We start from the raw sequence: 25,561 nt of genomic DNA on the forward strand, positions 1-25,561 counted from the left end.
GTCTACTATTATTAACTTGGTGTAATGTCGAGTGTTTATTTATTACCTTTTTTTTTTCTTTATAATAGATTGTTCTCACTGATGAAAAGGGTTATAATATTGACAGGTAAATCATGATTAAGGAGTAAAATGTTAAAACGGCAGGAATTTGATTGACATTTATATTTTCTTTTATATACAGAAAATTCTCAAAAAGTGGGATACCTTCAGTTGGCGATGAAATAGAATTTGATATGCACATTGTAACAGTTGAATCTATAGATATAGACCTCTCCATACAACAGCAACAACCACAACCTAGTACAAACACTGTATCAACAGAAACTTCACTGAATACGACAAGGCATATAATCCAAAGGAATCACTTACCCAATTCACCTACTGAGATTGTGATGGCAACTACAACTGCACAAGAAACTGATTATAGGGCTGCTAGGCGAAGGCTGAAGAAATCAAACTTGTCATTCAACCAGCCAAATCTATCACAGCCTCGAGCACAAAGTAGAACCGAAGTAGTAGGACAACCACGACAGAATAGCAACTCTAGTGTATCGGATACCACCAATAAACAACAACAACAGTCTCTTGATCAAGAAGCAGTAACGACTTCTATTACAGAAGAAATGCCTACTCTATTACAACCAACTTTATTCCAACCAATGTCGTTCCAACCAACGCCATTCCAGCCAGCCCCATCACAGTCAATACCACTGCAAAATGCCAACGGTACGACCGACCGATTATACCAAACAGAACATCGTTCAACCGAACTGGATTCGTCACTAACTGTTCCTCTTCAACAAGACAAACTATCATCAAGGTATTTAAAATAGGAAAAGGAATACTCATAATTTACGTGAATCAATGTTAATAAATTATTTTTATCTTTGAATAGTACTTTCAAAACGATGCCAACATCTGACAGCATATTCAACAAAAGCTCGACAAACTTTGGATCCTTGCAACAACAGTATAGGGAGGAACTTAAATGGCCTGATCAAGATCTACAATATAGGGAAGTAGGACGGAACACTGTGGACGAAACTGATCAAAATCTTCCTGAATATTCATTACCGGTCGATATCATCAAACGAAGGGTTCCTGCCGAAACCAGCGTCAGTTGCGAACATAAAAAAAAAAAAAAAAACAATATAGATAGGCTAAACATGAATCTCTTTTTTTTTATTACCTTAGCCGAACCAAAAACGCATACGAGTTGGATTATCGAAACGAACAGCAAACTCTTCAACGTCCGAAAACTCACGGTCAACGACTAGCATCAGTTTTACAAACAATGATCAGGTTAATTCTTCAACACTAAGCTCGAATTTACCCACCAAATCATCTAGAGAATATATGTAATTGTCTGAAAGAAGAGGAGGAATATAAGTTCAAGGTTATGGATATTAAACTGTTCTTTTTTTCTTTTAGATCTTCGAATTCTTTGTCATCATCATCATCATCATCATCATCGTTTATGCCAGCATCTTGTGTTGTTGTAGAAGACCAAAATTCTGCTGAAACATGTAGTTCGTCAACAAGGTAAGCGTTCTAGTATCCAGCAAAAGAGAGCCCTCGTCAAATGATCTCAATTTCCTTGTTTTGTTTGAAAATACCTTAGTAATAGCCGAGTACCATTAAAGCGATTCAGGGTCCCTTGTGCTGAAGGAATGTAAGTCATTGATAGAAAGTTGTTATGGAGTTAATGATATTGACTCTCCTTTTTTTTTTTTTTTATCTTTATCTAGATCTGTCCCTCTAGTCATCCAATTCCCCACATTAGAAAAAACAACAGCTGTACTTAAATCAAAACGACTTCCAAAACGAACCAAAGTGACACCTACTCAATTTGTAAGTAGGATGGATAGATGTAAGGAATGGTTTGGGCACTCATTTTTATTTTCTTTTTACATTTGATAGACCAACGTTTCACAATACAAGGATATATTTAGAAGAATGATACACGAGCATCTACAGGTAATATCATCCTTCACCAATTGAATGATAACATTGGTCTTTTTATCCGTTTTTGGTATTTAGATTATGATGATGAATAATGCCCTCCACTTTCATGCTCTCTTACCAACTGCAAAATCCGAAAACTTGGAACGCCATTTTAGATCCAGAGGTCTAAGCTTTTATCAGGATTGTGTCTTGAAAGGGTAGGTTGGAAAATATGAATTCAACGTATTTTTTTTTTTAATACTGACATTATCTTCCTTTTTGATTTGTAGCAACTCCCGCTCAATTGCTGGATCAAGTTTTTGTCTCACTATTAGAAATCGGGAAAACTCTTACAAGTATGGCAAAGGTAAATCATCAATATTTTACTATAGTAAGGAGAATGATGATCATAATTCTAATGATTCTAATTTGTAGATGACATTTGGGTGATCTCCAAGGAGTTAGCCTTTGACTCTAGTTCCACTTTTTTGGCAAGAAGTACATTTTACGGTCCTTCATCCAATGGTGTCATCGAGGTAATAGCAACTCAGTGGAAGTGCAATGTGAATATTGTACAGTTAATTACCTTTTTTCTATGTGTGATAATTTATTATATATTATAGATCAATTGCGTTACTCCACGGGATGCTCGAGTGGCCACTGGAATGTCCTCCATAAACAATGCTGTATTTGCTCTTCGTACTATATCAGCTGGAACGGAATTTATGATGTTAGGTAAAGTATGAATGAAGAAAATTTGTAGATTAAACTTGCTCATGTCATTTCGCCCGAAATTATAGATTCTTTAGAAGATGGCTTGGATCGCCTTCCCCTCTTACCAAATATTCTCAAATCATCATCACGAAAAAAGAAATCAGAGCCTTTATCAACACCAGAACTCGCCGCTATTGTTCTTACCAGTTATGATAATATCAATGTACAACAAAAAATCGATGATACAATACGACAATACAAATTGAATGAAGATCAAGGACTGTAAGCATTCATATTAATTCATCAAAAAGGAAATAATACTTATAAAAAAAAACACCAGCTGATTCGTTGTTGCTTTTAATCTAGTGTTCTTCAAGCTGTTGCGAAATCAGTGATTATATGCCCTGGCTGGAATGAAAAAGCTGAGAATCCAATTACTTTGGTACATGGTAAGGAAACAAAAATACTTGCAGAAATAACAAAATATTGAATACAATAGCAATTTACTAATACCGGTTAACCTATTTTTTAATGTATTTATGCATTCCTTTTTTTTTTTTTTTTTTAGGTGTTTTTGGATCTGGAAAGAGGTATATAGCCATAAAGAAATAAGATATTAGGATGAACTTACTAAAACTTTTTTATTTCGTCTTTTTTTTTTTCTTTTAGTTTTTTGGCAGCTACATTGATTATATTTATCCGGGATATTATCGATACTGCGAATCAACACCGGGAACCTGAAGATCAAATTCATTTTCCTATCATGATTTCATGCTTTACTGTAAGTACATTCTAGAACATGGAAAAGGAATACTTCGGATCATAAACTAATGTCTTGACATTTTCTTTCTTCATCTCAGAATGTTGCTGTGGATCGAATACTTACGGTATGAAAAGTTTCTATATTTCAAGATACAAATGGACTTTTTTTTTTTAAATGAAGACGATATATATTAATGGTGATGTCACTTTTTTTGAACATAGATCTTGGCAACATTGGGATATGATGAATTCGTTCGGGTTGGAAGGTAAGATAGAAGGATACCATAATGATAGATTTCAAGCTAACCTTTATATATATATTCATTTGATTGTAGTTTGAAAAAGATCGCAAAAAACCTATTACCCTACACAGTCAAAGCAAAACTTTCTGGAAACGAAGGTAAATAGATCATTGTCTTGTATCGTACCTCACAAATAATAAAATCTTTTTTTTTTTTTTTTTTTGGTAGAAATCAAGGAACTAGAACAGATGTTGGAAGACCCTCAAAACTCGGAAGAAGACATAGATTCTATTGCCAGTGCTATTCAACGATTTAGAAGATGTGAAAATATGCTTGAAGTTCAAAAGGCCGATGTGGTTGGTAAGTTCGGATAGTTCAGGTTAATAGGATTGATCTGATATGTTTTTTCTTTTTTTTTCTTTAGGAACTACTTGTAGTGCATCCATGTTTGAAATATTCAGTGAATCTCGTTATCCTTTTATATTGATGGATGAATGCTCACAAGTGATGGAACCTTTGACGATGGTACCTCTTACTCGATTCAAATGTAGCCGAATGGTGATGATTGGAGATCCTAAGCAGGTAACTCTGGAATAAAACTGCATCAACATAATAAATAACTGATTCACAATCTATGTTAGTTACCCCCCACTGTAGCTACACAAGCCGATGAAAATGCTACTGGACTAGGATTGGATAAGTCTCTTTTCAGTCGATTGATAGAGGTAATTTTTTACTTTTAACTTTATAATCTTGACTAATTTTTTTTTTTTTATTTTTCTTCTTTATTTTGTGCTATATAATAGATGGGAACACAGGTAACAACAACAAGAAAACAAATATTATCGTTTAGATATTACTTTTTTTTTTTTTTGGTTGAAGGCTAAACTTTTTATTTCTCTCCATTATGTATATGATATAGTCCATCATGCTACGAACTCAATATCGGGTAGGCGAGCAAATAATACACAACCAATCAGTTTGATAATATATTGAAACAATTTATTGATCATCCATAATTTATTATCGTAGTGCCATCCCAAAATCTCTGCCATCAGCAACAATCTCTTCTATGATCGACAGCTTTTGGATGGTCCAGTGGTAGAATCACGACTTCCTTTGATTAGTGGTCTTCCTCCTCTACTATTTGTCGATGTGGTTGGAAATGTAAAAATCGGATAAGACAAAGAATAAATTTGGATAGATTCGTCTTATTTACACTTCTTTATGTTAACAATAGGAACAAAAATCCATTGGAAACTCATATTGGAATCAAGATGAGGTCGCTATTGCCGCGCATGCGATCAAGGGATTACAACAACTAGGAACAGCACCATCGGATATTGGGATCATCTCTTTATGTAAAAAAAAAAAAAAAAAAAAAAAAAAAAAAAAAAAAAAAAAAAAAAAAAAAAAGGACTAATTAGCGAATGGTTTCATCTAATCATCATTATCTTTTTTTTCTTTCTTTCTTTCTGATATTATAGATAAAGAACAGGCAGACAAGATTCAATCCTATTTGGGAAACAATAATACACAAAACTCCACCCAAAACATTCAGGTATGTTTTGACAGAGTATAATCCAAAAAAAAAAAACAAAGATATAGAGTGGAACTAACCATATTATCATTTGCAGATATCAACGGTGGACGCATTCCAAGTATGTAAAACAATAAATATAGATTTATACTTCCATGTATACAAAAGGATCAACAACTAAACCCACTTTTTCTTCTGTTTTTCTTTCTTGATGGTTAAATAGGGTGCCGAAAAAGAAATTATCATCTTATCCACTGTCCGAACATCCAGTAGTGGATTTATCGATAATCATCCACGGGTCAATGTTGCTTTGACAAGAGCCAAACGGTAAAAAAAAAAAAAAAAAAAAAATGAGGAAGCGATTCCCTGATGAAAAAAAAATAGCAACGTTTATAACTCTATCTTTGTTGTTAGACATTTGATCATTATGGGAAACAGCCAATTATTATCCAGTAATCCAGTATGGTCTAAGATTATTCAGGAATGTCAAGGTAAGCTTCATCCAATGTTTCCACTATCATTCATCCTAATGTTATCATCTTTTTTTTTTTTTTTGTTCTACATCATTAGGAAATCGTATGTCCATGCATGAATTTGCCCGATACCTATCAAATTTACAAACATTGGATCCCGACGAATTACCATGAAAGTTTTAACAATTGCATTCTCTTCATTCCCTGTGTATATTGATGTTTTTATATAATAAATAGTTGTTGTTTTTTTATAGACATAATAAAGTTGTATAAAAGGAGGGAGGGGCATCTAGTGAAGTATCTAACGATGAAGGGAGAAGTAAAGATTATATAAAATGTAACTATCTACAACTAACTAATGGTGATGATGCCTTCGTTTTTCATCCGATCGATCCCATTTGTGATGACTTGATCTTTTGTTGGTATGCTCTTGAGTGTCCAAGGATGTAGATGAAGGATGAACAGGTTTGACGATCTTGTTGGCGATTTTCGCAGCATTGGCCATGGCAGCAGCAAGTTTGGCGGAAGTGTCCACTGTTGTTGATGGTTTGGATGGGACAAAAGCGATTTGAGATCGACCTTGTTGTTGTTGTTGTTGTGCTTTTTCTTCTGCCAATCGACGTTGTGTTTCCAAAATACCATCAATATAGGAAGAAGCAGGAAATCCTTTGGGATCAAATTGATCTGGGGGAAAGTTGCTTCCTGTTTCATCTAAATCTACAAATTCTACCAATTTCGCATAAATCCGTGGATTCCGGAAGGCTTTGTTGCGTTGTAAATGGTCGTTTAGTCGATGGCCGGATTGTCGTAATGATAAAAAATGTTGGATCTTTTCCTATATTTAATTGGTAAATGATTAAAACAACATCAAACTTCCATATTTTGTTACTTTTTTTTTCTTTAATATTATATTTTTTTTTTTTTTTTTTTTTTTTTTTACCAATCGATCTGGATCTACTTTATCGTCAGGTTCAGATGGTATACCCCAATTGTCGATGCCAGGAATAGGTGCTGGTGTAAGAATCGTTTTTAATCGTGTAGATCGATCACTAGCCAAGATGGTCGGTAAAGTCGTTTCAGGTGTAGAAGGCATGTCTGTACTAGAGCAGGGTTCTGAATGGAAAAGAGACAAGTAATTGATTAGAGAATCATTCATGGTTATTTCTGTATCATATATATATATATGTATATACCTTCTAAAACTATTTGACGAAAAGAAAAATCGTGTAGATATGAGAAAAAAAAGAATGAATATCAAGCATATACAACTATCAACCTTCTTTTATATATATATATGTAGAGTTACCTTGTTTTGATGTCGTGGAACGGTCCTCTTTTTGATTTTGTTGTGGTAATGGCTGAACATACTGATTTTGTTGTATTGATCGGTCGTCTGTCTTTTGTGATGGCGATACTGGTTTAGTTGGTTGTTGTTGAATGGCTTCATCAGAAGAAGAGGACGATTGATCTTCTTCATCAGAGTAATTGACAAGACCGGGTAATTTGCCCATAACGTATAAGAGTGAGAAACAAAAAAAAAAAAAAAAAAAAAAAAAAAGAAAGACCAATTTTACCCAAAATGATCATTTGGCACCCCGACATCAGCATACTTGAAAAGTTTTATTTGATGATGATAATAATAAACTACTAACGTTCAAAGCAAAGAAGTAGAAGATAAACGAAACTACCAATAAATCTAAAACCAGAAATACCAGCGACGACCCATAAGACAAATCCAGTATAAGCAATAGCCATATCATTTTCATACTCGGCTGGTGTTTTTCTTTGATGGCTATTAGGAAGTAAAGATTGGAAACTTCCACTTGTCACAAAAGCAACCAAAAGAGCATTACAACCAATCCATGTCAAAACCAATCTTGTCCTAAATCCACGATAATAATCATCTTGTTTGGTTTGAGGGGGGCGACTCTACAAAAAAGAAAAAGAAAAAAGGAATTTAATAATAATAAAAATAATAAAAAACAAATTTGGATATACCTGTTTCACAGTATTCTGTTTAGTTTCCAAATTTGACCGAGCATGATCATAATTCATGTTGATCATTTCCAATCCATCTACTATATCCATTTCCACTGTATCGAATCCCTTTTCAGTTGTCACTTTACTGGCCACACCCAAATCCATTGGTAAAGTATTATCCCCTTTTGTTCCCCAACTATACAAAATAATAATCAATAAAATGAATACAATAGTATCAAATAAATCTAAACGTACCTAACATCATGTGTGTTACAAAAAGCATAAACAGTAAGTATATTGACATAGGTAGGTAAAAGAAGAAGATACTGAATAAAACTTGTAATCATATGCCAAGGATCAAGATGAAGTATACTTGACACAATATAAAGTCCATAGGTCGAAATTGCTGATATCAATACACTACGAAAACCAGGTTCAGCCATCAATAGGGAAAAATGTGCAGTCCAGCCTTTTTCATTCCATTCATTTGTTTGCATTGCATCCAGCACACTTTGATAAGATAACCAAACACCAGAAAATAAGGTGTATATCATGATAATAGCGTAAGCTAATACAGAGATTGTAAACATCCATTTGGAGCTATTCAAACATAAAAACAATAAGAGAAACGTTCAGTCAAAAAAAAGTCATCATTTCTTGTAATCCTTTTCTTACCCTTGAGGCCGATTTCCCATAGAGCAGATAAAAGATACTATGAATAAAAATATATATAGATATCGTAACATTTCAAAGATACGACTACCCCAGCCATCACCAAAAGGATCACTTTTTTCAGAAGCCACTGATTTTGTTACAAAGTAAAAGGTAAGATAAAAATTTGCCTGTTGAAAAAAAAAAAAAGGAAGAATATTAGTATTCATGTATATCCAATGTATAAATATATATTATATTACCATGCCTAACCAACTGAATAATAAATTGAAAAAATTGAAGATAAATTCTGTCGTCAGTAATATCTTGCGCCAAATGGTATGATCTGTACTCCAAATCCTTGGAAAATGATAGATAGAATAAACAGCTGCAAAAAAGGATCCATTTAACCATCGACGACGTTGAGAGATGAATTCAGATAATTGATCAGGACAATCGGTTTCACCATAAGCAGATTTGACATATTTGAGTACCCAATTTTCATGTTTTTTGGCCAAAAGTTCGAAACATAAAATACGATCTTCAGCCAGATACATATTTGCAGTGAAGATATCATATTCTCCTCCAGGTTGTTGTCGTGGTTCAGCTCCATGCGTATCTCCCATAAAATACTTTTGTAAAGGTCCCACACCATAACAATCATTTTGTATAGCTGCATATCGATAAGCTGAAAACGCACCAGGAAGTACAGATATATAACCAAACACTGATTCTAAAGGTTTATCTAATATATTCGACATCTAGCCAATATAAAAATAATAATATAATGAATAAATAAAAAAAAATATTCTTTTTTTTTTTTCTTTAAACCTTGTATTCAAAGTTTTGACCAGCTACTAAAGGATTAAGAAGATCCATATATGCCTTGCCCTTCATAACACAAACTTCACCACAAGCACCACCAACATTAGCTTGACGATGAAAAGTTTTCCATAAATGATAAATAGAACTATTACCAGGTCTTGTGCCAACGTCTAATAAAACACAAATATTGGGTTGTAAGATGGGACCAAAAGCATTGAAAAACCAACGGTGAGAATTGATTTTTTTGGCGTTTTGTTCTTTGAGACAAAAAAGGATTTGAACTGGTACAATTCCTCTATCAGCACCTTTTATTTTGAGATCGGAGTCAACAGATACTTGAGTTGTATACTTTTAAAAAAAAAAAAAAAAAAAAAAAGAGAAGAAAAAAAAAGAAGAAGAAAGAAATAGGAATTAAAAATAAAATACAATTTTTATATATTATTTTTTTTTTTTTACCTCAAATAAATGTGCCTGAACAGGTTTATCATGCACCATATTCTTTGCAATTCCTTTTTGAAATACCCCCATGGTTGTCAAGACATCTAATACTCTTGGATCACATTTTTTACGACCATCTGCTACTACACAAACTACTACTTTTTTCCAACCTTCTGTATCCCATACTGCTGACTTTGTTCTTGAACATAAATGTGCTACATTTTTCATCACACCATGCATTGTTCTACAAAATAAGACCTCATCTTCCTAAAAAGGAATTATTAATATCCCACATTAAATATATAATAATGAACTTACGTTATACATGGTCATAACGATAAATAATTCAGTTTGTCTATTCATCAAACGAGGTCTTAATGTATATCCTGCAGCAGGAAAATCATCAGGTTGACAAGTTACAGCTGTATATCTCATTTGATTGAATTCTTTTTCTTTGCGTGCACTTTGATCTAATAATTGAGTAGGAACAGGACATTCCAATACCAGATTACCCTGAAATAATGGAACTTGTTTCCTTCTTGTACCATAACCAGCTGTTTGATAGGATGAATGTTGACGAGGAGACATGACACTAGAAGGATAACTACCAGGCAAAATGATACTATTATTATTGGAAGATCGTTGTTGTTGCTGTTGTTGCTGTTGTTGCTGGTGATGTAAAAGATGGCCTGGTATGGATGGTACAGCAGGAACACTTGTTAAAGGATTACTTCTAATCGATGAACAAGAAGGAGATTGATTTCCAATCATTATTTTACCAAAATTAGGAGCAGAATATCTTGCTGAAGCATGATTATTAATAGGTGTTCTTATAAAAAAAGGGGATGGATGGATTTTAGGTGAAATGATGGATGCAGATCTACGAGAGATTTTGTCAGAATCCATTTTATATATTTAGAGAAAAAAAAAAAAAAAAAGAGAGAGAGAGCAAGATAGATAACTTCTCCTTTTTTTTGGATTTCAATAATTATGTTTTATCCAAATTCCCCGAGAAATAATGTTCTAGTTATTATAAAGAATTCTTTTATCCTTTAGTATATTTGATGCTCCGTCCCTTTCCTTTTTTTTTTTTTTTTTTTTGTTCAATTATGCTAGTTTTTTAAAGTCAAAGAGGTTTACATGTCAAAGAAATAAACTTTATTTTCTTGGTTACCATGGTAGTTACTATTTTTTGATCACCTTAGCTTGGCAAAATGTGAAAATTAAGATTCCGTGTTGCCTTGCATTTCTTTTTTTAATAAACATTTGTTGTTAGATGTTGACTCTAGATTTGGAAGTAGCACCAAATGACCTAATAGAGACAAATATTATAAGGCCATAAGGATCTTTTTTTTTTTTTTTATTATATATAAAAAGGGTCTCCTGTTTTAATAATATGCTATTTCCTTTTTTTTTTTTTCATTTCATAATCCCCCTTCTTTTCTTTTTAAAAAAGGGTAATAATTTAAACTATATATCGAAAAATTGTCTTTGTTTGGATGATTTTCAGGTTACACATGGTTGGACCTTTTCTTGGCAATCATCAGCTATGTTGAGGCACTGTTTGTTACCCCGAAGCATTTTGCCGAATGAACTACCGAATGAAAATCAGGCGTGAATTCTATTCCATCTTTAAAAAAATTGGCTTTTTTTCTTTTCTTTTTTTTTTTTCCTTCTTCTTTATACATTTTTTTTTACTAGTATATATGGATAGTAATAAAGAAATCAGTTGTCCAACTACACCTGGTTTGTCTCAAGATGGAGGCTTGTATGTAATATTCTTTTTATTCATTGGTGGTATACTGAGGTTTTTTTTCTTCTTTTTTTTATTTTTTTTTTTTTTTTATTTTTAGTCGTCCTGGTTTCTCCTGGAGTGACTTATTACACGATCCAAGGTAAGAAAGACATTTACTAAACAAACGTATAACTTTATAAGCTAATTTTATTTTATTTTAGTGCAAACTGGCATATCTGGGGTTGGCTTCTTTGTCTTCTTTGTCTTCTCATTACTTGGATCATATCTATTACAGTTATCATTAAACATCTTCGAAACTATTAGTAAGTGATATTCTATTTCTTTCTTTTCTTTCTCTCTTGATTTGATTGACTAACTCTTTTTTTTTTATTTATTATTTCATTTGAAATATAGTGAACCAGAAATACAAAGACACAAGCTTAGAGTATTATTATTCCCTCCTTTCTATTCTACCTTGGCTTGGATATCTTATTTACGTTACGATTATGCAACTACCATTATCTTTTTCGCTACTTTATTCGAAGCCTTTGCTGTTTATAATTTATATACCGGCCTACAAGCTTATCTTCGACCTTATCGTGATGAAAATGAAGGTGTCAAGGAAGAAGCTCATCCTACTGTTATGCCATTGATCAAAATACATGTGTAAGTCTTTATATTTTTTTTTGTTTGATATATTTCTTCTCTTCATTTTATTCACCTCATTTCTTTCTTTTATTTCTATAGCAAATCAAGATGGGGAATGCATTATCGAATCATCACGGATATATTAGTTTACCAGTTTCCTCTGTGGTAAGGATAAAAATGAAATAATTGCACATGATGATGATCATCATCATACATGCGTACTTATTGTTTTCTTTTTTTTTTTTGGGTGATCATAGGTCAGTATTTGATGCATTCATCTCTATTTTCGCCGAATTGAAAGGTCGTTATTGTGCCGATTCTTATTCTTTTAAAGGTGCTCACGTTTATCTTACCATTATCAACTTCATTGCTTTGTCTTTGATTATTTCAGCACTCTTCACTTATTTGGCTGTGTACAAAGATGAATGGAAACGTGCACGGATATCTGCTCATGGATTCTTTTGGTGTGTCAAAGGTCCAATTATGATCAACTTTTATATTGGTACTTTGTTACTGTCTGGTCTCGCTTATGCTGGTGTTATACATGGTACTGATGGATCTCATTCAAGTGATGGTTTGGCTTGGTCAACAGAAGCAGTGAAAAACGGTCTTGAAGTGATTATTGGTAAGTAAATGATATTTTATATATAAATATATATATATATATACATTGGATGTTGTCATTTGACTTTTTCTTTTTTTCTCTTATTAGAATGTGTGGTGATGACTGTATTTATGGGATTGATGACTAAGTACTTTGGACCTCAAGATTCAATTAGACGGGGACTCAGCACTCAAGGAGCTTTAGAAAGTGATGATCAATTCTACTACAATTCGAACGTCAATGGTGATAATCATGGCAAACTATCCTTTGGTGCAGCTTTTTACGATGCTTATATCAATTACATTCCTGAATTCTTTCGAAATGTCGTATATTGTGGCAAGGATTCAAGAGAATTGGCCAAAAAACGAGCAAGGATGCGAGAACAAAAGAAAATGGAAGCAATCAATACTTAGGATTCTTATGAATGATATATCTTCTTCCGCTTACCTTATTTTATAGTATATTATAGTTGTAGTTTAGACATTTTATTATTGTTACTTTTATTACTCTTGTTGTTGTACCCATATTTTATTATTATTCGCTTTCTGATAGTCATCTGAACGTCAATAAAATCCTCTTTATATAAATATTCCTCCTATTCCTGATCTCATTCACCTTTTTTCTTTTAAAATCATTAAGATGACGAGTTTTTTAAATCAAATCTGGGTCTTTTACTGTCAAAGGGTAAAGTTTCATATGTCAATATTGTTTTTTTTTTTCTTGAAACGCTAAAGAATTGATATTACTGATGATGATCGTTTTTCCCCTGTTGTAAATTTATTTTAGAAGTCATTTCGGTAAAAATAACTACAAGTACTTCATTAGGCAACTTTACTAAACGATATTCCAAGTTTGATATATATATGTTTCTACTGCTGATTGATAACGTATCCGCAATAGTTACCGAAATTTTCGTTTTACTCTATTTTAAAAATTCAAATTGTGCCGAAAAAATAGGACTGAAAATGAGTTTTCATTGATTCTTTTACCATTTCATCTTCCGCCGCAGATCAAAAGATTTATTCGATTTCCTTATAAATCAAGTCGTTTGTCACTCTTTCTTTCACTTTTCTTTCACTTTTTTTTCTTCTATTAAAAGACTACATACATTTACTTTTTTTTATTTTATTATTTACTATACGTACAAAAAAAAAAAATACATTCCTTACATTAGCCATGTCGTCTTCTTCACCATCGACAACATCACATGACATGAATGGTGACCGAAACGCGATCATATCTTCTCCTTCCAATAAAGAGAACGTTTTATCTGAATTACTCCCTTTGCAACAAAATTTGGACAAGGAAATATCTACTGACAAGGATATAAAGAAGAAAAAAGAACCTGGTATTTCTCTTTATCGACTTTTTAGATTCGCCACTCCTTTAGATATTTTTTTAATTGTATTGGCTTGTCTCCTCTCGGCTGGTACTGGCGCTGTTCAACCTTCTATGATTCTTATTTTTGGTAATGTTTTAAGCCAAGTACAATCTACGTCCTCTTCAAATATAATGCCTGATGCTGTTTGTCAACCATCGAATCTGGCTCTCAATAGTACTATGGGTTCCATCCTTACCTATGTTTATCTGGGAACCGCTTCCTTTGGTGCTGCTTATTTTTCAAATGCTTTTTGGGTCTGGACTGGAGGTAGTATCAAATGATAATTATAATATTTTACTCATACTAAAAAAAAAAAAAAAAAATAATTATATATTAATAGAACGACAAGCTAGACGTATTCGATTATTGTATGTGCATTCTATTCTTCATCAAGATATTGGATGGTTTGATAAAGCAGAAGAAGGTTCATTGACTACTCGATTGGTTGTTGATACTCAACTCATTCAAGATGGCATTTCTGAAAAGTTTGGTCTACTGATTGCTTCTATTTCTCAATTTTTGGTTGGTATTATTATTGGATTCGTCAAGGGTCCCAAAATGGCTGGTGTGATGATTACCGTGATTCCTTTGACAGCTGCTTCCGCTGCATGTATGGGTATATTTACAAAGAAGTATACACAGCTTGCTCAAGATCGATATGCTTCCGCCGGTGCTATTGCAGAACAAGCTTTTTCTGGTATTCGAACTGTGTCTGCCTTTTCGCTTCAAAATCGATTCTTTAAACGTTACGACGATGAACTGGTGCATGCTCGTGACACTGGATTGAAACGTGGTATGGCTATGGGCTTTGGTGCTGGCACTTTGTTCTTTGTTACTTTTTGTGCTGATGCTTTAGGTTTCTGGTATGGCTCTCGTTTGGTGATCGCTGGTGAATACGGTGCTTCTCAAATCTTGATAGTGTTTTTTTCCATGCTTATTGGTTCCATCGCATTTCTTCAACTTCCACTCAACCTTTCTGCCGTATCAACTGCTACTGGCGCTGCTTATCGTATCTTTACTACTATCGACCGTGTTCCTTACATTGATTCTGATTCCAAAGCAGGGTTGACTCCTAAAAAGGTTCAAGGTGATATTGAATTCCGTGACATTAAGTTTGCTTACCCTACTCGACCTGACATTACCGTACTCAAGAAATTCAATCTCACGATTCAGCATGGTAGGACGGTGGCTTTTGTAGGTCCATCTGGTTCTGGTAAAAGTACAAGTATCTCTCTGTTACAACGGTTTTATGATCCTATTGAAGGTCAAGTTCTTTTGGATGGCAAGGATCTGAAGGATTATAATGTCGCTTGGTTACGTCGTCAAATTGGTGTTGTCTCTCAAGAACCTGTTCTCTTCAATATGTCAATCAAGCAAAATTTAATGGTGGGTGCTACTCGTGAAGTGACTCATGACGAAATGGTGGAAGCTTGCAAAAAAGCCAATTGTCATTTGTTTATTACTCAATTACCTCAAGGTTATGACACTATGATTGGTGGAACTGGATTACTCTCTGGTGGTCAAAAACAACGTATTGCTATTGCTCGTGCTATTTTGAAAAACCCTTCTATCTTATTATTGGATGAAGCTACTTCTGCTCTGGATACTCAATCAGAACGTCTTGTTCAAAAGGCTTTGGATGCTGCCTCTGCTGATCGTACTACTATTGTGATTGCTCATCGTTTATCTACTATTCGAAATGCTGATCTTATTGTGGTGATGGATCAAGGTGATTTGGTTGAACAAGGAACTCACAATGAACTCTTAGCTCAAGGTGGTGTTTATGCTGAATTAATCAAGAAACAAGAAATTGCTATAGAAGAGAAAAAGGAAAACGGAAGTGACTTTGAAGATGACGATATTTTATTGCAAGAACAAGTTGAAGTGAACAAGGCACAAGAATTAGAGGTGCTGACGGATATACCAAGTGTTGATGATTTAAACAAGTTGATTAGTCATAGTTCGATGGATGCTTATGAACTCAAGATTCGAAAACAAAAGGCCGAAAAGAAGTATACATCCAAGCAAAAAACGCCTCTACGAAGAGTGGTTATGGATATGCGCCCTGAATGGCCTCTTTTGGCTTTGGGTATCTTGGGTGCTTCTATTGCTGGTGCTATTTATCCTGCATTTGCTTTGCTGTTTGCTCGAGTACTAGATATTCTCATGTTCAAGAAAGGCGATGATATCTCTCCTGGTCCAATACAAGGTGCCAATCTTTATTCTCTATTGTTTTTTTTTATCGGTATTGGTGGATTCTTTGGATTCGCTGCGCAGATCATCGGCTTTGAATATGCAGGTGAATATTATACTAAACGTCTCCGTGGCAAAGTCCTTCAAGCTTATCTCCGTCAAGAAACTGGCTTTTTTGATGATGATAATCATACTGTTGGTGCTCTGACTGCCAAACTTGCTGTAGATGCGAAGAATGTGAACGAATTGGTGACCAAAACGTGGGGTGATATTATTCAAATCATCTCATCACTGATTACAGGTAAATGGAAAAAAAAAAAAAAATACCCTTGCTCTTGTTCTCCTATCTGACTTTGACCTTTTTTTTTTTTTATTTTAGGTTTTACGATAGCCTTTGTGAGTAGTTGGACGTTATCTTTGATTGTCCTCACTATGAGCCCGTTTGTCGCTTTTGCTAGTGCCTATGACACCAAGATTCAACGTGGTTATGAAGACAAAACTAAAAAGGTGAACGAACAATGTGGTGAAGTGGCTGGTGAAGCTATCAAGGAAATCCGAACTGTTGCCTCTTTTCATCGTCAGCAATTTTTTGAAGATCGATATTTCAGGGCTACTGAACGTCCTCATCGGATGGCACGCAAGAAGGCGATCACTTCTTCTGTAGGATATGGTATTCAACAGGGCATCATATTATACTCCTATGCAGTTGCTTTCTATGGTGGCGTACGCTTGATGGATGATTGCAAGATTGACTTTCTGAATATGCTTACTGCGATCATGGCGATACTTTTGACGAGTCAAGGAATTGGTCGTAGTTCTTCATTTACCATTATATTCGCCAAGGCCAAGGATTCTGCTGTTGCTATCTTTGAAGTGATGGACCGTGTTCCCAAGATTGATCCTGAATTGGAAGGTATTGAACCTGAAACAATCAATGGCAACATTGACTTTGAAAGCATCTCTTTCTGTTATCCTGCTCGTCCTAATGTCCCTATTTTCAATGGTGAATTCAATTTGAATGCAAAATCAAGCACTACTATTGCTCTTGTCGGTAAGTCAAACAAAAGAAGAAATGATGGATGATCTTTTTTTTTTTTTTTGAAATCATTACAGGTCCATCCGGCTGTGGTAAAAGTACGACGATCGGTATGCTTCAACGTTGGTATGACCCTATTAATGGAAATGTTCGTGTGGATGATCACAATGCAAATTCATATACACTTAGCAATTTACGTGGTCACATGGGCTTAGTTGGTCAAGAACCTACTCTGTTTGATATTTCTATCGCTGACAACATCCGTTATGGAGCCGATGAACACAAGGAAGTCACTCAAGAAGAAATCGAAGAAGCTTGTAAATCAGCAAATATTCATAAATTCATCATGGGATTACCTCAAGGTTATAATACTCGTGTTGGTGATAAAGGAAGTAAGTCATAGAAGATGGACAAAACAAAAAAAAAAAAAAAAGAAAGGGTGATCATCAATGTATATTTATTTATTTTCTTTTTTTTATTATTATTTAATAGGTCAATTATCTGGTGGACAGAAACAACGTATTGCCATTGCTCGTGCATTGATTCGAAAGCCAAAGATTCTCTTATTGGATGAAGCTACTAGTGCATTGGATAGTGAATCCGAAAAATTGGTACAAGCAGCAATTGATAAGATTTTGGATGAAAAGGATAGTGGTCGTACAACAATCACAATTGCTCATCGTCTATCTACTATTCAAGGTGCTGATATGATTTGTGTTATCAAGGATGGTCGTGTGATCGAACAAGGTTCTCATTTCGAATTATTGAAACTCAATGGTGTTTATAGTGAATTGGTCCATCAACAATCTCTCAGTGCCAACTAAGATGTTAGTTTAGTTGTATACTAATAGTTTCCCTTTATCATTTTTTTTATTACTACACTATTTGTCCCCTAGTATACTTGTATATGCCTTGGATGTAGAAGGGAATCTTTTTTTTTTATTATTTACTTTTTTACATTATACTATTTACATAAATTTGATTTCTTATTTTGTTAAACCAGTAAAACCAATAAATGCCTTTGTATCCATTACCATATATGATCATAAGAAAAAAAAAATACCTTTGGGTAGATAATGGATGAACTATGATGGAGATTAGAAGGATGAAATAATGGATGATATATGAATAGATTTTATTGCCAAATATTTGATTTATGATTGGTTTTAAAAGAAAAGAAAAGACGCGCGGTATTTTAATAGAAGCGAAATTCAAACGCGTTTGGCGCAGTGAGGGCGACCCGCCTTTTTTTTTTTTTTTTAGTCATTCCCCTTTCCATTTTCAACTATTTTTTTCTTTCTTTCTTCCTTTTACTTACAATACACTCATCTTTTTACCCTCCTCATCTCTTCCATATACACTCCCTTTATCCAATTTCATCCGATTTATCCAATGTCACAAGCCAGTGTAGAAGAAGACGATGGTGAATATGGTCCCCTTTTGATTTCTGCCCTTGAGGTAAATAGAGAGAGTAAAAAAAAAAAGTATAGAAATGATAGTATGATACTGAAAAATGAACTTATTATTTAGGGAAATGGAGGCATTACAGCAAGTGATACCAAAAAATTGAAAGAAGCTGGTTTTTTCACAGCGGAATCTGTTGCTTACGCTCCAAAGAAAGCACTACTTGCCATCAAAGGGATTTCTGAAACGAAAGCTGACAAACTCTTAACTGAAGGTAATATTAATATGATATATATATTATGATCTCACCTTTTTTTTTCTTTAAAGCTTCCAAGGTTGTAGCATTAGGTTTTACGACAGCAATGGAAGTACATACCCGGCGACAAGAAATTGTGACCATCACAACAGGAAGCAAGGAATTGGATCGTGCATTAGGTGGAGGGATTGAAACTGGATCAATTACAGAAATTTTTGGGGAATTTCGAACTGGGAAATCACAGCTATGCCATATGTTATCAGTGACAGGGCAATTACCAGTCTCAGTGGGTGGTGGTCAAGGCAAATGTCTTTTTATTGATAGTGAAGGCACATTCCGTCCGTCTCGTGTATTATCTATTGCTCAAAGGTAATTTTAATATACAATATTAAATGATGACAAGGGAAAGAACTGATTTTGTTTATATATATATATATATATATATCTTGTGGGTTTTATTTTGTTAGATTCTCTTTAAATGGCGAAGAAACCTTGGACAATATTGCTTACGCTCGTGCATATAATACTGATCATCAAACCTCCCTTTTGATTCAAGCTGCTGCCATGATGTCAGAAGCAAGGTAAAAAAAAAAAAAAAAAAAAAAGGATGAAAGGTTTATGTACAAAATTGAAGTCAATTCTCATATACCTTTTCTCTTTTTGTGTAATTATCAATGACTAGATTCTCAGTATTAATTGTAGACAGTGCAATGGCTCTTTACCGTACGGATTATGCTGGACGAGGTGAATTAGCTGCAAGACAAACACATCTGGCGCAATTCTTACGACAACTACAACGGCTAGCGGATGAGGTAAAATAAATAAATAAATATCATGGAATATTTATTTGAATCTGGATACTGATACCATTTTATTTTATGATGATTGATTTAGTTTGGTGTGGCCGTTGTGATTACCAATCAAGTAGTAGCTCAAGTAGATGGTGGTGCAGCTATGTTTAATCCAGATCCCAAGAAACCAGCTGGTGGAAATATAATTGCTCATGCTTCATGTACTCGTCTTTACCTTCGAAAAGGCCGTGGTGAAAATCGGATTTGCAAGATATATGACTCTCCTTCTCTGCCTGAAAATGAATGTACCTTTGCTATTCTGGAAGATGGTATATCTGATGCTGTAGAATGAACAACTCTTTCCTATCACTCCATTTTTTTTACCCATTGTATTATGTATATGTCAAACACTCCATTTTCTGTTGTTATTTAGTTTTCGTTTTTTTTTTTTTATTATTATTATTCATGCACTTACTCATCCTTCTGATCTTCTTCATCTTTATCTATCTACAAATATAGCATCCTTCTTTATTATTGTTACTACAAAAAGAGAAGTGAAACAATAAACAACAATGATTATTTTATTTGACTTTTCAATTTGATCTTTATTGAAGAATAAATATTCATTCACATACTACAAGAGAAATGATGCTACAGTAATATTCATCTTATTACTATAATGATATTATTAAAATTATCATTTGATATTATTCATATTATTATCATTTGCTAATAGTTTTAATTCATTATTATTATATATTCTACTTTCTTTTAAACAAACATAAGGTTATTCCATAAATGGTATATATTCAAAGTCCGGTCTCAGTGTGGGGTGTGTTGGAACAAAAGAAAAAAAAAGTCTGGAGGTTCCAATCTCAAAAAAAAAAAAAAAGTTTGGTGATCGAGATCAAAAAAAAATGTGGGAGATTGAAAAAAAAAAAATTTGTGGAGACAATGGAAAAGTTGGACCAAGCTCTGACAAGAAAAAAGTTAGGCGCTCTCTCACTTTTTTTTTCCTTTTGCTTTTTTTTTACTTTTTTTTAACCAATGACTCTTTGAACATTGTAAGTTACCATTATACATAATGACACTTTACTAATCTATATTAGATACTTAAAAGTCACTCTTTACATATTATACTTCCATAGTTACTATATTACTTACTCTATACTTATTCTTTCTTTCTTTTTTCTTCTTCTTAGTCTCTCATACTATGAATTAATCTTTTTTTTATATACTCTTTCTGTGTAAAATATAATATATAGATAATACGACAAGAATAAAATAGGAGCAGTTAGATATTAAAAACAGCTTTTCTATTGGCCAAAGAATGACAAGTTGGAAGTTTATTCAGTAGTTTAATATCTTAGTTAGTGTTTTATATTTTATTATCTTTTTTATTCTCGTTTAAATAAAATCATATTTTTATCATTTGTTTATTATATTGTCATTCATTACACTATTATCCTACCATCATATCATCATTTTCCACCATTATCCTATCACTATATATCATTCATCTATTCATTTCATCATTGTAAACGAGATATCATGCCATCAGTATTGTATTCATCATATAAAGTATGATTATATTTCGCAAACTTACATTTTCATTACATCTCTCCTTTTTTTTTTTTTTTTTCTTCATGATCTATTCCTTTTATTGTTATGATTTATTTCTTATTGATAGGACTTTTCTAGCCAATTCATCAAATTGAAAGACAAAAAAAAAAAAAGGGTAAGTTTAAAATAAAAACAGGACGATTGAAAGTATATGGTTCAATACTAATGTTCATTTCAATTTTCTTCATCTTTATATCATTGTACTATGTGCTGTGATTGATGTTATACTGTGTTTTCAAAGTTTTTTGTCGGGTCACAAGAAAATGCTTTTCGTGATGTTATCAAATAAAATATCGTACTTTCCCAAAATGAATGGCGCATTACCACTTTTTCAGATATCGCTCCAGAGATGGCGGTAGAGTACATTAAAAACACACAACACATTGATGATAACTTGTTTATTAATAATAAAAGACACAAAAGAAAAGTAACATAGGCTTTTCATATTTTTAGCAGCTTTGGGTGTTGTCCATTCTTTTTTAGGTATCAATTGATTGATGATTCATGATCGATGATTCATGATTGATGATATGTGATAACGGATGATTGTATATTGGATGATTACAGGATGGATGATGGATGACTGTATGATGGATGATATGTGATAATGGATGATTATATGTTGGATGATTGTCCGATTGTATGATGGATGATGAAACATTGTCGTCAATCACTGTACAAATTTCTGATAAAATACAAAATACTTCATTCTAGTTACCTTCTGACAGAACAGCATTTTCTTTTTCTTTTCTTTTTTTCTTTGAAAAATGTCAAAACACTCTTTTATCAGCCAACATGATAAATCAATATAATAATAATGATTCATCACATCAATGGAAATTAAAAAATACAATAATAAATGCGCTGTACACAATCATACTACCATTTAAAATAGAACAACTAAAAAAAAAAAAAGGAATCTAGTCATTAAACTAAAACACGACAAAAACAAGTCAGTACCATGTATCACTTAGTACATAAATATTGTAATAATAGAATTTAATGTAGAACATCTATGTAATTAACTTTATTATTAAGAGAGAAATGTTGCTAACACTAAAAAAAAGAAAAAAAATGATGAAGTGGATACTAAAAATAATAAAGTAGATACTAAAAAAGACAAATGATAAATTAAATACAATAGAAAGAGAGAAATGTTGGTAATACTAAAAAAAAATGATGATGAATTAGATACAATATAAAGATAGAAATGTTGCTAATATTTAAAAAAGATGATAAAACTTGCTTACATCTTGTCTCATCATTTTATCTACTAAAATTAGCTCATAATTGCAGGGGTGATTCATTTTCTTATAAAAGGATCTCTTTGATTTAACTTTTTTTTTTATTTCTTTACATTATATTCATCTTACCTGCCTGCTTTTTGGTCTGCCTTCTTTTTTGTCTGCCTTCTTTTTTTTTTTTTTTTTTTGCCTATCTTTTTCTTCACAAGTATTCTTTAATGGTTCAATAGCCGTTGTCTATAATTTTCTTTACAAGTATTCTTTAATGGTTCAATCACCGTTGTCTATAATTTTATTTACAAGTATTCTTTAATGGTTTAAGCACCGTTGGTTCAATTAATATAACAACTTAACAATTCAACAATTTCCGGGATGGTTATCGCCATCCTACTTTCGCTACGGCGATCTCGTTACACTTAAATGGTAAGCTAGTGAAATATTTTTATTTGGATAAGTATTACTCATTTTTTTTTTATTTTTTTTTTTATATGTTAACTTGGTGAACTCAATTGGTGGATTTCCTTTTTTTTTTTTTTTGATTACTCTTTTTTTCATGATATCTATTTTCTTATATTCTCTATTTGATTTATGCGACAATTATATTTTTTTTCTTCTGTCATTTATTTTCTATCCTTACGATATTTTATTTCCTATTTTTGCGCCATCTTATTCTTTGAATTCCGTCAATTATAATTGAATAAAGTGTACTGTTATTCCTTTTTTGGTGATTTCTATAAACCTTCTTTTTTTTTTTTATTATTAGTATAGTTTTATTTTTTAATATTTACATCAAAGGATGACATCTTGTTTTTCGTTTCTTTCTTTTTACTTATTTACCCATCAATGATACGTTGTGGCAAGGGAGTTGATGGTATTTCCATCCATGAATGCAACATCAAGAGATCCACATGAATCACGTCATTGGGTTCAAAATCCGCTAGCCACTAAACGGTACAATCTTAGGAACCCCACCATCGATTATTTTTTTTTTTTTCGTTCCTTTTTTCCTTCTTTCTCTTTTTCTTTTTCTTTTCTTACTAATCCTTCAAAATAAGAAAAAAATGAATCACTTACGTTTGGCTGCTCGTCGTGCATATTCTACTTCAGTCAAACCTGCTGTTGTTCCTCGAGTAAGATGATATATAATAAGAATGAAAAGATTTGTATTGACATTCTTCCTCTTTTACTTTTACTGAATAGATTACTCGTGGTCTTATTGGTGCTATTGGTAATACTCCTTTGGTAAGTAACAATTTGAATATTATATTCAGTTGATATTAATACAGAGAGAGTGGTGTCATTGGAACAAAGAATGGTGAAGCAAAAAGGATGCAGGGACAATATTATGTCATATGAAAATTGAACCTTCTCTATCTCTTTCTTTTTTTTTTTTTTTTTTTTTTTTTATTGACAGATCCGATTGAACCATCTTAGTGAAGAAGTTGGCTCTGATATTTTATGCAAGGCTGAATGGATGAATCCTGGTAAATTAAAAAAAAATGAATGAAATATATAATTGAACTAATTTCTTCTATTATACTATTGTAGGTGGTTCTGTCAAGGATCGGGCTGCACTATACGTTGTCAAGGATGCTGAAGAAAAAGGATTGATTAAACCTGGAGGCACTGTTGTAGAAGGCACTGCGGGAAATACTGTAAAAGAAAAACTAGACTGATATAATAATCTCCTTTCTTTTTTTTTTTTTTTTTTTTTTTTTTTACTGTGTAGTATTGATACTTACCTTTTGTTTTGTTCTCTGTTTTAGGGTATTGGATTGGCTCATGTTTGCCGTGCCAAGGGTTATAAATGCGTGATTTACATGCCTAACACTCAGGTATATAATTGATGATGATGATGATGGGAATGATTTTTATTTTAACTTTTTTTTTCTATATTTTATATTTTGATAGTCTCAAGAAAAAATTGATCTTTTACGTATGCTTGGAGCTGAAGTTTACCCTGTACCTGCAGTTGCATTTGATAATCCAGAAAATTATAACCATCAAGCTAGACGTCATGCGGAGAAACTTGAAAATGCTGTATGGACCAATCAATTTGACAACACAGCCAATCGTCGTGCTCATATTGAAACCACTGGACCTGAAATTTTTGCTCAAACTAATGGAGAAGTAGATGGTTTTGTCTGTGCTACTGGTACTGGTGGTACTTTAGCAGGAACTGCTAGATATTTGAAAGACAAGAAAGGTGATGATGTGAAAGTATTTATTGCTGATCCTCCTGGCTCGGTATTATTCAGTTACTTTACTAGTGGCAAGAAATTATTTGAAAGATCTGGTAGTTCTATTACTGAAGGGATTGGTCAAGGACGTGTGACTGATAATTTGGCACCTGATGTGGATTTGATTGATGGTGCTTTGACTATTCCTGATGAAGAATCTATCAAGATGGTGTATCGTCTTTTACATGAAGAAGGTATTTATGTTGGTGCTTCTTCAGCTTTAAATGTGGTAGCAGCAGTTGAAATGGCTAAACAACTTGGAAAAGGTAAAAAAAAAAATATTCTATTCTATTATTTAGTTTACAATATTTTTTTTTTTATTTTGTGAAATAGGCAAGAAAATCGTTACAGTTTTATGTGATGGTGCTTATAGATATCAATCTCGTTTATTCAGTAAGTTGATATGATTTTGGACGGAGTTGATAGAAAAAAAAATGAACCCCACTCAATTATTTTTTTTTTTTTTAATATCTTATTTAGGTCGTCAATGGCTTGAATCCAAGAATCTTGCTACTGCTATTCCTGATCATTTACAAAAGTATGTTGTACTTCCTTAATTTTGTTATTATCCTCTTTTTTGATATTACATTGTTGTATTCTTTTTTTTTTTTGAAAATAAAAATAAAAAAAAAAAGAAAAATCAAATCTATTATATATATATATAAAGTTCATGATGATGATAGAGGTTTTTAAATGTAAAGAAGAAATAAAGTTTATCGTTGACTTTCTTTTAGTTGGATATATAAGAGAACTTTCACTTTTGTACCACTTTGTGTAAAAAAAAAAAAAACATGTGACACGAGTAAAAAAAAGAAATAACATTCAATTTTCAATCTC

At 32.8% G+C, this 25,561-nt stretch overlaps 6 protein-coding genes across 6 annotated transcripts; 4 read left to right on the forward strand and 2 right to left on the reverse strand.

The window, feature by feature from the left end:
- Positions 1–6,147: 6,147 nt before the first annotated feature.
- On the reverse strand, positions 6,148–7,186 carry BX664DRAFT_243427 (HCNGP-like protein-domain-containing protein; the record flags this gene model as incomplete). The annotated part of the gene is made up of 3 exons (XM_051540238.1): positions 6,148–6,510; positions 6,616–6,775; positions 7,044–7,186. Coding segments are annotated over 3 exons (666 nt in total), but the record flags the coding sequence as incomplete, so codon positions are not given.
- Positions 7,187–7,247: 61 nt separating this feature from the next.
- Positions 7,248–10,497, reverse strand: BX664DRAFT_360049 (chitin synthase 1). Its single transcript, XM_051548127.1, has 8 exons — positions 9,888–10,497; positions 9,588–9,836; positions 9,138–9,479; positions 8,570–9,067; positions 8,331–8,497; positions 7,911–8,255; positions 7,674–7,851; positions 7,248–7,604 (listed from the first exon to the last, which is right to left on the reverse strand). The coding sequence occupies exons 1-8, from the start codon at positions 10,473–10,475 to the stop codon at positions 7,323–7,325; spliced, it is 2,649 nt and encodes an 882-aa protein (XP_051399187.1). The 5' UTR covers positions 10,476–10,497; the 3' UTR covers positions 7,248–7,322.
- Positions 10,498–11,200: 703 nt separating this feature from the next.
- Positions 11,201–13,147, forward strand: BX664DRAFT_336057 (organic solute transporter Ostalpha-domain-containing protein). The gene is made up of 7 exons (XM_051546016.1): positions 11,201–11,337; positions 11,423–11,464; positions 11,526–11,627; positions 11,719–11,970; positions 12,052–12,117; positions 12,210–12,577; positions 12,665–13,147. Exons 1-7 carry the CDS (start codon positions 11,276–11,278, stop codon positions 12,967–12,969), a joined length of 1,197 nt encoding a protein of 398 aa, XP_051399188.1. The 5' UTR covers positions 11,201–11,275; the 3' UTR covers positions 12,970–13,147.
- Positions 13,148–13,732: 585 nt separating this feature from the next.
- On the forward strand, positions 13,733–18,175 carry BX664DRAFT_360051 (P-loop containing nucleoside triphosphate hydrolase protein; the record flags this gene model as incomplete). The annotated part of the gene is made up of 5 exons (XM_051548128.1): positions 13,733–14,204; positions 14,278–16,431; positions 16,510–17,181; positions 17,244–17,558; positions 17,659–18,175. The coding sequence occupies 5 exons, from the start codon at positions 13,733–13,735 to the stop codon at positions 17,988–17,990; spliced, it is 3,945 nt and encodes a 1,314-aa protein (XP_051399189.1). The 3' UTR covers positions 17,991–18,175.
- Positions 18,176–18,443: 268 nt separating this feature from the next.
- BX664DRAFT_336063 (DNA repair protein RAD51) lies at positions 18,444–20,185 on the forward strand. The gene is made up of 6 exons (XM_051546017.1): positions 18,444–18,624; positions 18,697–18,844; positions 18,898–19,195; positions 19,294–19,407; positions 19,509–19,638; positions 19,721–20,185. The coding sequence occupies exons 1-6, from the start codon at positions 18,559–18,561 to the stop codon at positions 19,967–19,969; spliced, it is 1,005 nt and encodes a 334-aa protein (XP_051399190.1). The 5' UTR covers positions 18,444–18,558; the 3' UTR covers positions 19,970–20,185.
- Positions 20,186–23,503: 3,318 nt separating this feature from the next.
- Positions 23,504–25,344, forward strand: BX664DRAFT_336074 (cysteine synthase). The gene is made up of 8 exons (XM_051546018.1): positions 23,504–23,614; positions 23,685–23,726; positions 23,899–23,968; positions 24,033–24,139; positions 24,251–24,319; positions 24,396–24,990; positions 25,058–25,117; positions 25,205–25,344. The coding sequence occupies exons 1-8, from the start codon at positions 23,546–23,548 to the stop codon at positions 25,279–25,281; spliced, it is 1,089 nt and encodes a 362-aa protein (XP_051399191.1). The 5' UTR covers positions 23,504–23,545; the 3' UTR covers positions 25,282–25,344.
- Positions 25,345–25,561: the final 217 nt, after the last annotated feature.

The sequence above is a fragment of the Halteromyces radiatus genome (assembly GCF_025201355.1).
Source record: "Halteromyces radiatus strain CBS 162.75 chromosome Unknown BX664scaffold_5, whole genome shotgun sequence".
NCBI classification, from domain to species: domain Eukaryota; kingdom Fungi; phylum Mucoromycota; class Mucoromycetes; order Mucorales; family Cunninghamellaceae; genus Halteromyces; species Halteromyces radiatus.